This window comes from Chiloscyllium punctatum, chromosome 7, assembly GCF_047496795.1.
Source record: "Chiloscyllium punctatum isolate Juve2018m chromosome 7, sChiPun1.3, whole genome shotgun sequence".
Taxonomy (NCBI): domain Eukaryota; kingdom Metazoa; phylum Chordata; class Chondrichthyes; order Orectolobiformes; family Hemiscylliidae; genus Chiloscyllium; species Chiloscyllium punctatum.
The window spans coordinates 60,939,849-60,952,002 of NC_092745.1; the positions used below are offsets into that span (position 1 = coordinate 60,939,849).

Sequence of the window (12,154 nt, forward strand, 5' to 3'; positions counted from 1 at the left end):
CAAAATAAACATCTGGTCATTCTCATTACTGTGTACCAGAACCTGGTGTCTACTAATGGTTGCATGTACCTTATACATTATATCAGTGACAGCAATTCTAAAGGACTTTAATAACTAAAACCTCTCTCTTCAACTGTAATCTCAACAAATAGTCGACTAGCATAGAGTCATAGAGATGTACAGCATGGAAACAGACCCTTCAGTCCATGCCGACCAAATATCCCAATCCAATCTAGTCCCACCTGCCGGCATCCGGCCCATATCCCTCCAAACCCTTCCTATTCATATACACATCCAATGCCTTTTAAATGTTGCAATTGTACTAGCCTGGCAGCTCATTCCATACACATACCACCCTGTGTGTGAAAAAGTTGCCCCTTAGATCTCTTTTATATCTTTCCTCTCTCACCCTAAACCTATGCCCTCTAGTTCTGGACTCCCCAACCCCAGGGAAAAGACTTTGCCTATTTATCCTATCCATGCCCCTCATAATTTTGTAAACCTCTATAAGGTCACCCCTCAGCCTCTGAGGCTCCAGGGAAAACAGCCCCAGTCTGTTCAGCCTCTCCCTATAGCTCAAATCCTCCAAACCTGGCAACATCCTTGTAAATCTTTTTCTGAACACTTTCAAGTTTCACAACATCTTTCCGATAGGAAGGAGACCAGAATTGCACGCAATATTCCAACAGTGGCCTAACCAATGTCCTGTACAGTTGCAACATGACCTCCTAACCAGTGTACTCAATACTCTGACCAATAAAGAAAAGCATACCAAACGCCTTCTTCACTACCCTATCTACATGCGACTCTAGTTTCAAGGAGCTATGAACCTCCACTCCAAGGTCTCTTTGTTCAGCAACACTCCCTAGGATCTTACCATTAAGTGTATAAGTCCTGCTAAGATTTGCTTTCCCAAAATGCAGCACCTCGCATTTATCTGAATTAAACTTCATCTGCCACTTCTCAGCCCATTGGCCCATCTGGTCAAGATCCTGTTGTAATCTGAGGTAACCCTCTTTTCTGTCCACTACACCTCCAATTTTGTTGTCATCTGCAAACTTACTAACTGTACCTCTTATGCTCGCATCCAAATCATTTATGTAAATGACAAAGAGAAGAGGGCACAGCACTGATCCTTGTGGCACTCCACTGGTCACAGGCCTCCAGTCTGAAAAACAACCCTCCACCACCACCACCGTCTGTCTTCTACCTTTGAGCCAGTTCTGTATCCAAATGTCTAGTTCTCCCTGTATTCCATGAGATCTAACCTTGCTAATAAGTCTCCCATGGGGAACCTTGTCGAACGCCTTACTGAAGTCCATATAGATCACATCTGCTGCTCTGTCCTCATCAATCTTCTTTGTTACTTCTTCAAAAAACTCAATCAAGTTTGAGACATGATTTCCCACAAAGCCATGTTGACTATCCCTAATCAGTCCTTGCCTTTCCAAATACATGTACATCCTGTCCCTCAGGATTCCCTCCAACAACTTGCCTACCACAGACGTCAGGCTCACTGGCTTGTCCTTACCATCCTTCTAAAACAGTGGCACCACGTTTGCCAACCTCCAGTCTTTTGGTACCTCACCTGTGACTATCGATGATACAAATATCTCAGCAAGAGGCCCAGCAATCACTTCTCCAGCTTCCCACAGAGTTCTAGGGTATACCTGATCAGGTCCTGTGGATTTATCCACCTTTATGTGTTTCAAGGCATCCAGCACTTCCTCCTCTACAATATGGACATTTTGCAAGATGTCACCATCTATTCCCCTACAGTCTATATCATCCATATCCTTTTCCACAGTAAATACTGATGTAAAATACTCGTTTAATATCTCCCCCATTTTCTGCAGCTCCACATAAAGGCCACCTTGCTGATCTTTGAGGGGCCCTATTCTCTCCCTGGTTACCCTTTTGTCCTTAATGTATTTGTAAAAACGCTTTGGATTCTCCTTAATTCTATTTGCCAAAGCTATCTCATGTCCCCTTTTTGCCCTCCTGATTTCCTTCTTAAGTATACTCCGACTGCCTTTATACTCTAAGGATTCACTCGATCTATCCTGTTTATACCTGACATATGCTTCCTTCTTTTTCTTAACCAAACTATCAAGTTCTTTAGTCATCCAGCCTTCCCTTTCACCCTAACAAGAATATACTTTCTCTGGATTCTTGTTATCTCATTTCTGAAGGCTTCCCATTTTCCAGCCTTCCCTTTACCTGCGAACATCTGCCTCCAATCAGCTTTTGAAAGTTCTTGCCTAATACCATCAAAATTGGCCTTTCTCCAATTTAGAACTTTAACTTTTAGATCTGATCTATCCTTTTCCATCACTATTTTAAAACTAATAGAATTATGGTCACTGGCCCCAAAATGCTCCCCCACTGACACCAGTCACCTGCCCTGCCTTCTTTCCCAAGAGTAGGTCAAGTTTTGCACCTTCTCTAGTAGGTACATCCACATACTGAATCAGAAAATTTTCTTGTATACACTTAACAAATTCCTCTCCATCTAAACCCTTAACACTATGGCAGTCCCAGTCTATGTTTGGAAAGTTAAAATCCCCTACCATAACCACCCTATTATTCTTGCAGATAGATTAGATTAAATCAGATTTCCTACAGCGTGGAAACAGGCCCTTCGGCTCAGCCAGTCCACACCGACCCTCTGAAGAGTAACCCTCCCAGACCCATTTCCCTCTGACTAATGCACCTAACACTATGGACAATTTAGCATGGCCAATTCACCTGACCTGCACATCTTTGGACTGTGGGAGGAATCCGGAGCACCCAGAAGAAACCCATTCAGACATGGGGAGAATGCGCAAACTCTACACAGACAGTTACCCAAGGCTGGAATCAAACCTGGGTCCCTGGTGCAGTGAGGCAGCAGTGCTAACCACTGAGCCACTGTGCCACAGCTGAGATCACCTTACAAATTTGTTTCTCAATTTCCCTCTGACTATTAGGAGGTCTATAATACAATCCCAATAAGGTGATCATCCCTTTCTTATTTCTCAGTTCCACCCAAATAACTTCCCTGGATGTATTTCCAGGAATATCCTCCCTCAGCACAGCTGTAATGCTATCCCTGATCAAAAACACCACTCCCCATCCTCTCTTGCCTCCCTTTCTATCCTTCCTGTAGTTTTTGTATCCTGGAATATTAAGCTGCCAGTCCTGCCCATCCCTGAGCCATGTTTCTGTAATTACTATGATATCCCAGTCCCACGTTCCTAACTATGCCCTGAGTTCATCTGCCTTCCCTGCTAGGCCCCTTGCATTGAAATAAATGCAGTTTAATTTATTAGCCCTACCTTGTCCCTGCTTTCAGTGACTGTTTGACTCGCTTCTGGAGCAGCTCTAGCAAATCTCCCTGCCGGTATATTAGTCCCCTTCCAATTTAGGTGCAATCCGGCCTTCTTGTACAGGTCACATCTACCCCAAAAGGGATTCCAATGATCCAAAAATGTGAATCCTTCTCCCGTATACCAGCTCCTCAGCCATGCATTCATCTGCTCTATCCTCCTATTGCTGCCCTCGCTAGCTTGTAGCACTGGGAGTAATCCAGATATTACTACTCTCCAGGACCTCCTTTTTAAATTTCTGCCTAACTCTCTGTAATCTCCCTTCAGAATCTCAACCTTTTCCTTTCCTATATCATTGGTTCCAATGTTGGCAATGACGTCTTGCTGGCCTTTCTTCCCCCTTGAGAACATTCTGTACCCTCTCAGACAGCCTTGATCCTGGCACCAGGGAAGCAACACACCATTCTGATTTTTCACTGCTGGCCACAGAAACGTCTGTCTATACCTCAGTCTACAGAATCCCCTAACACAATTGATCTCTTGGAACCCAAAGTACCCCTCATTGCATTAGGGCCAGTCTCAATACTAGAAACTTGGCTGTTCATGCTCCGTTCCCCTGAGAATCCATCACCCCCTACATTTTCCAAGATAGCATACCTGTTTTTGAAATGGATTGAGCCACGGAAGACCCCTGCACTAGCTGCCTACCTCTCTTACCTTTCCTGGAGTTAACCCATCTATGTGCCTGCATCTGAGACTTTTCCCCCTTTCCTATAACTCCCATCCATCACATACTGTTGCTGTTGCAAATTCCTCATTGCTTCTGTCTCTCCAACAGACCCATTCGATTTGATAAGGTAATGAGCGTCATTGTATAATCCATGCGCAATTGTTACCTCAGGTATTAAAACGAGATTTCAACACCAAGGACATCTCCAAATACAACTGAAACATTTGTTGATAGACAGAGATGCCTTAAATATATATACATTTTTTTAAAAATGGAAATAATCACCATGTTACGAAACCAATTCAACTACCTGCATGGTTACTGCTGACCTGCACAGTTACTGCTTTTGCTGTTTTGAATTCATGTATCGTTGGACATCTGAGTGCGTCTGGTAAAATGAACAAATAGTGAAATTCACAACTAATCTTGGAGAAACCGGTTTGGGCGAAGTTCACAGCACGGAATCAGATAAGTCAATCATTGTTTTAAGTGTGTCCAACAGAAAGGCTGCAGTAGTGATTAGAGTGGGTTATTTCTCGATTATATGTTTTTAAGAGATTTGTCTCTTGATTAAACTTAAAATATAACCATAACTATTCATTTAACCTGGGGCAGTGTTTTGTAGAGGAATAAGACGTTGGTATTTTCTAGGTCTGTAGATTGTGAAGGAGTAAAAATGGCCTTTAGTACAGCGATACGTACTTCTGGTCAGATGTGGGAGTTTAAAGAGAGTTCAAGGGTTACTGCGGATGATATCTGCCATAAATGCTATTGGATGCAAATCTTATCCGATTGAATGGATCGGTTGGAGAGACAATTAGAAGCAATGAGGAATTTGCAACACAACAGTATGCGATGGATGGCAGTTATAGGAAGGGGGGGGGTGGGAGTCTCAGATACAGTCACATAGATGGGTTAACTCCAGGAAAGACGAGAGGTAAGCACCTATTGCAGGTGGTTTTTGTGGATATACCCATTGCAACCAGGTATGCTGTTTTGGAAAATGTACGGGGTGATGGATTCTCAGGGGAACGTAGCACAAACAGCCAAGTTTCTGATATTGAGACTGGCTCTAATGCAATGAGGGGTTGTCGGCTTCCAAGAGATCAATTGTTTTAGGGGATTCTGTAGTCTGAGGTACAGACAGACGTTTCTATGACCAGCAGCCAAAAAACAAAAGCAGAATGGTGTGTTGCTTCCCTGGTGCTAGCATCAAGGATGTCTCAGAATGTTCGCACAGGGGAAGAGGGGCCAGCAAGAGGTCATTGTCTACATTGGAACCAACGACACAGGAAGGGAAAAGGTTGAGATTCTGAAGGGAGATTACAGAGTTAGGCAGAAATTTAAAAAGGAGGTCCTAGAGAGTAGTAATAGCTGATTACTCCCAGTGCTACAAGCTAGTGAGGGCAGGAATAGGAGGACACAGCAGATGAATACATGGTTGAGGAGCTGGTGTATGGGAGAAGAATTCACATTTTTGAATCAGTGGCATCTCTTTTGGGATAGATGTAACTTGTACAAGGCGGCCAGATTGCACCTAAATTGGAAGGGGACTAATATATGGCAGGGAGATTTGCTAGAGCTGCTCGGGAGGATTTAACCTAGTAGTTTGGGTGGGGGGGGGGGGGGGTGGTGGCAGTGGGAACCAGGGGGATAGTGAGGAATGAGATCAATCTGAGACTGGTACAGAAGCGAGTCAAACAATCACGGAAAGCAGGGACAAGGTAGGACTAACTGCATTTATTTCAATGCAAGGGGCCTAACGGGGAAGGCAGATGAACTCGGTGTGGTTAGGAACACAGGACTAGGTTATCACAGCAAATACAGAAACATGGCTCAGGAATGGGCAGGACTGGCAGCTTAATGTTCCAGGATACAAAAGCTACTGCAAGGATAGAAAGGGAGGCAAGAGAGGATGGGGAGTGGTGTTTTTGATAAGGGATAGCATTACAGCTGTGCTGAGGGAGGATATTCCCGTAAATACATCCAGGGAAGTTATTTGGGTGGAACTGAGAAATAAGAAAAGGATGATTACCTTATTGGGATGGTATTATAGACCCCCTAATAGTCAGAGGGACATTGAGAAACAAAATTGTAAGGAGATCTCAGCAATCTGTAAGAATAATAAGGTGGTTATGGTAGGGGACTTTAACTTTCCAAACATAGACTGGGACTGCCATAGTGTTAAAGGTTTAGGTCAGAGGAATTTGTTAAGTGCGTACAAGATAATTTTCTGATTCAGTATGTGGATGTACCTACTAGAGAAGGTGCAAAAACATGACCTACTCTTGGGAAATAAAGGCAGGGCAGGTGACTGGTGTCAGTGAGGGAGCACTTTGGGGCCAGTGACCATAATTCTATTAGATTTAAAATAGTGATGGAAAAGGATAGATCAGATCTAAAAGTTGAAGTTCTAAATTGGAGAAAGGCCAATTTTGACGGTATTAGGCAAGAACTTTCAAAAGCTGATTGGGGGCAGATGTTCACAGGTAAAGGGAAGCCTTCAGAAAATGGGAAGCCTTCAGAAATGAGACAACGAGAATGCAGAGAAAGTATACTCCTGTCAGGGTAAAAGGAAAGGCTGGTAGGTATAGGGAATGCTGGATGACTAAAGAAATTGAGGGTTTGGTTAAGAAAAAGAAAGCACATGTAAGGTATAGATCAAGTGAATCCTTAAAAGAGTATAAAGGAAGTAGGAGTATACTTAAGGAAATCAGGAAGGCAAAAATGGGACATGAGATAGCTTTGGTAAATAGAATTAAGGAGAATCCAAAAAGGGATTTTACAAATATATTAAAGGACAAAAGGGAAACTTGGGAGAGAATAGGGCCCTTCTTCATGGCTTATGCCTGAAATGTCGATTCTCCTGTTCCTTTGATGCTGCCTGACCTGCTGCGCTTTTCCAGCAACACATTTTTCAGCTCTCATCTCCAGCATCTGCAATCCTCACTTTGTCCTAGAGAATAGGGCCCTCAAAGATCAGCAAGGAAGCCTTTGTGTGGAGCCACAGAAAATGGAGGAAGATACTAAATGAATATTTTGCATCAGTATTTACTGTGGAAAAGGATATGTAAGATATAGACTGTAGGGAAATAGATGGTGACATAACTACAAAATGTCCAGATTACAGAGGAGGAAGTGCTGGATGTCTTGAAATGGGTAGAGGTGGATAAATACCCAGGACCTGATCAGGTTTATCCAAAAACTCTGTGGGAAGCTAGAGAAGTGATTGCTGGGCCTCTTGCTGAGATATCTGTATCATCGATAGTCATTTGTGAGGTACCAAAAGACTGGAGGTTGGCAAACATGGTGACACTGTTTAAGAAAGGTAGTAAGGACAAGCCAGGGAACTGTAGACCAGTGAGCCTGACCGCAGTGGTGGGCAAGTTGTTGGAGGGAATCCTGAGGGACTGGATGTACATGTATTTGGAAATACAAGGGCTGAATAGGGATAGTCAACATGACTTTGTGCATGGGAAATCATGTCTTACAAACTTGATTGAATTTTTTGAAGTAGTAACAAAGAGGATTGATGAGGGCAGAGCGGTAGATGCGATCTATATGGACTTCAGTAAGGTGTTTGACAAGGTTCCCCATGGGGGATTGGTGAGCAAGGTTAGATCTCATGGAATACAGGGAGAACTAGCCATTTGGATACAGAACTGGCTCAAAAGGTAGAAGACAGAAGGTGGTGGTGGAGAGTTGTTTTTCCAGACTGGAGGCCTGTGACCAGTGGAGAGCCACAAGGATCAGTGCTGGGTCCTCTACTTTTCGTTATTTACATAAATAACTTGGATGTGAGCATAAAAGAGGTATAAGTTAGTAAGCTTGCAAATAACCCCAAAATAGGAGGTGGTGTAGTGAATAGCAAAGAGGATTACCTCAGATTACAACAGGATCTTTACCAGATGGGCCAATGAGCTGATAAGTGGCAGATGGAGTTTAATTCAGATAAATGCTGCATTTTGGGAAAGTAAATCTTAGCTGGACTTATACACTTTGGTCCAACTTGTCCATGACAACCAACTATCCTAATTTAATCTAGTTCCATTGGCCAGCACTTGGCCCATTTTCCTCTAGATCCCCTCCTATTCATGTATCCATCCAGATGCCTCTTCAAATTGTTGTAATTGTACCAGCCTCCACCACTTCCTCTGGCAGCTTATTCCATATGCACACTACCCTCTGAAACAAAAGGATGCCTCTTAAGTCCCTCTTAAATCTTGCCCCTCTGATCTTAAACCTACACCCTCTAGTTTTGGGCTAGTCTATCCTGGAGAAAAGACCTCTGCTATTCATCCTGTCCCTGCCCCTCATGATTTTGTAAACTCTAAGATCACCGCTCTATAAAAGATCCCAGGGAAAAATAGCCCTAGCCTATTCAGCTTCTTCCCATAGCTCAAACCTTTCAATCTAAGTAACTCTTTTCTAAAACCTTCCGAGTTCCACAACATCTTTGTGGAATTGAGTGCAATAATCCAATAGTGGCCTAACCAATATCTTGTTCAGCTGTAACATGACCTTCCAACTTCTTGAGCTATTTTCAAAGGGTTTCGAAATACATGCACAATAGACAGAATAGCCAATTCAAATATTATAACAATAGTAATCCTTTTAGGTAAACAGTTAGGCAGTGAAAAGATTAAGGCGCAAACAAGTTACTAGACTGATGCAGCTAATACTGGTGTAATCAAGTGATTATTAAAGTTAAATCGAACATTTTTTAAAAATTCAGAACCATCAAGGGATTAGAAGAATGTTATGGTTAAAATAGTCTGATCACCATAAACAAGATGAAGAGGAGATGCAAATTCTTCAATACTTTTCCATTCAGAGAAACTGGAGGCTAGAAGTGATTGGTAACTATGATGAATATAACATGGTTGCCTAAATTTAATCAATCTATAAAAAGGGTTAAAAAGAGTTTCTAAATACTTTCATAAAGCGGCTTTCTCCTTAATATGCAATTAAAGTATTATCTAGACTGTACACTTACTATTGAAGATCTTTTCCAATAGCTAATTATTCAGATTCTGCAGAATTCTGAAAGGCAGCACATCAGCTCTATCCATTCCTCGGAGACAGCAAATCTGACAACAGGATTTACTCAGTCTGATTTGTTGACTAGCAGCCAAATAATCCATCCTCATTCCATTCTATCCAATCATTTGCTGAACGCACCACTCTCCAAAATCCTACAGGTCACACTGCATTATTGCAAACAATACAAAGATCTGCAAACTTTTTCATTTGGGAAAAATGTCCAAATTTTTCACATTTTTAAAAAAGTAGAATAAACAGCATTGCATCACTTGATGAGGTGATTAAACCAATGTTTATTTTATAATTCTTTGAACAAAAAAAATGTTGTCCACAAAACCCATGAGGAAATTACATTTGGATCAAAACTACAAACAGTACTAGAGTTTGATTATAATAAAGATTTTATAAATCAAAAGCAAAAAAAAAATGTTTAACTTGAAGAAAACAATGGAAGTGCACTAAAAGAAAATACAGCTGAGTTGTAAAATAGCCACGAGGTTTATTATCAATGAGTTACTGAGAAGTGGGAAAAACTTAAATTTGTGTTCTGAGGTTACTGTGGCTCAATATTTACATAATGTGTGCACACAACTTTTTCATGTATCCAAGAGCAAGATATCCATGATGCAGGTACAGAAAAAGGAAAAAGATGTTAATACATAAATTGATTAAAACTAGAGTTAAATATCCAGATTGTAGAAATAACAATCATAATAAGTGTTACAAGCAGTGACATTTAATCTGTACAAAGGAACAACCAGTGCGATCAAAAGGGTCAGCCGCTTACAAGTTTTCAAACATGCAGACAAGTGTGTTGTGCAACACTAAGAGCGATTTAGAATCGACCCCTTTAATAAAACAGCTCAAATCTATGTCACCCTAAAGTTCCAATTATTGTTTGCATCCAGGAATGTAACAAAAACAATATTTATCTTAATTTTGAAATTTCACCTCAACTAGACATTTGGCAAAAACTACCACTTTAAAATTTCAGAACACAAGGAGAGTCCAAATTTCATCCACATTGTCTAAATCGTCGAGTGATCCAGGTTCACTTTAGTAGGTATGGGTCCTGCCATGTCCTTTTCATCCTTGGATTTGATGACAATCAATGAAGATGCTGGATATGGAGTTAGCTTCAATTCATTCATAAATTCCATGTCTCCATATATGCTTAGTTTCTGAAACAGAAATGCACACCTGATCACTGAAAACTTGTCAGAGTCATAGAACACAGATGTAGACCCTTCAGCCTAACCATATTGAAAAATAATCCCAAACTAAATTAGTCCCTCCTGGCCCATATCCCTCCAAACCCTTCCTATTCATGTATCTATTCAAATGTCTTTTAAATATTGTAACTGCATCCACACCCCCCACTTTCTCAGTATGATCTTGGGACTATGGGAGGACGTCAGAGCAACCCAGAAGAAACCCACAAAGACACGAAGAACATGCAAACTCCCCACAGACAGACAACAGAGGGTGGATTCAAACCCGGGTTGCTCGAGCTGCGAGTCAGAATTGCTAATTACTGAGTCATCAGGCCACTCTAGAATGATGGAGTTGGTTTGAGCAGACCAATGGCCTGCTTCTGTTTTGATGAGAATGGCAGCTAACTCTCGATCATTGACCACGTCCAAATCGAAGGAAGGCAATTTTTAAATTTAAATTTTCCTTTTTATGTAAAGCAGCATTTTAAATTTCTTTCTTAGCATTAATGAATGCTGAATATTTCCTTAGATTAGACGCACAGTCAGATGTACAGCATGGTAACAGACCTTTGGTCTAACTCATCCATGCCAACCAGATATCCTAAATTAAATTAGTCCCATTTGCCAGCACTTGGCCTAAATACTAAATGTTGCAATTGTACAAAACTCCACCACTTCCTGACAGCTCATTTCATACATGCACCACCCTCTGAAAAAGTCACCCCTTAGATCCATTTTAAATTTTTACCCCCTCACCCTAAATCTATTCCCTCTAGTTCTGGACTCCCCTACCCCAGTGAAAAGATCTTGTCTATTTATCATATCCACAGCCCTCATGATTTTAAGTCTCTGTGAGATCACCCTTAGCCTCTGACACTCCAGGGAAAACAGCCCCAGCCTATTCAGCCTTTCGCTATAGCAAGTTTTGAGAAGATTTGTACTTCAGCTTTTCCGAAAGCTCAAATCTCCCAACCCTGACAACAGCCTTGTAAATCTTTTCTGAACTCTTTCAAGTTTCACAGCATCCTTCCTATAGGAAGGAGACCAGAATTGCACACAATATTCCAACAATGGCCTAACCAACGTCAAAAACACAATATTTCAAAAGTGGCCAAACCAACATGTGCAGGGCAGTTCCTGACAAACAGTCGAAATGGGGACATGTCAGTTTCCAGCACATCCATCCATTCTCACTACTCTGCAACCCATGAACTCTGCATCATCTGCAAAATATGGCTCCACTAGACAAGTAATCAAACATTCAACCTCTGATTTGCTGATTCTAAGTAACTGAACTACATTCATAGATTGATCCTTCTGCAGTCCTGAAGATCAAAAAGGCAAGATGGGAAGATTTCTCTGTAGAAATTTTTAAAAATCTGAAAGCCTTTATCCATATTGGTGCATTAAGAAAACCTAGCTTTGAATGTTCCTTATAGTTTAACAATTAAGCACAGCACATGCTATGACAACAGCAATGTAGAGAAAGTTTAAAGAGTTCTTTAAACCCAACTGCGATGCCTGTACAGGTGCAATCAGTACAAGTTCGCTACACATTAAGGATTTCCCATTCAAATAGTTATGCCTTGGCAACTGGCTGCATGATAATCTCAGATAAAGGTTGCTATCAATACTGAGCGTTAGAACTTGCCTTCACTGTAGAAGCTCATAGACAAAGAATAAATGCCTAAGCAAGGTACCAGAGGCTATAAGCAGCTATACCTCAAATCACCCTCAATGCAAACTTTCATCTACAACAGATGAGTAAATAAAATTAGAAAGAGAGGATATAAATTCATGCAAGCTTAAGTGAAAATAATTAAAGCTAACATGAATGCAAAGATGGCTGTCAAAATGGC

The 12,154-nt window shown here is 41.3% G+C and overlaps 1 protein-coding gene across 1 annotated transcript in view; it reads right to left on the minus strand.

Annotated features, from left to right (window-relative positions):
* Positions 1–9,354: 9,354 nt before the first annotated feature.
* Positions 9,355–12,154, minus strand: part of tmem59 (transmembrane protein 59) — a 34,061-nt gene continuing 31,261 nt past the window's right edge. The window contains exon 8 of the mRNA XM_072573734.1: positions 9,355–10,262. Within this exon, the coding sequence (XP_072429835.1) occupies positions 10,110–10,262 (153 nt within the window). The 3' untranslated portion in view covers positions 9,355–10,109. The remainder of the gene's footprint in view (positions 10,263–12,154) is intronic.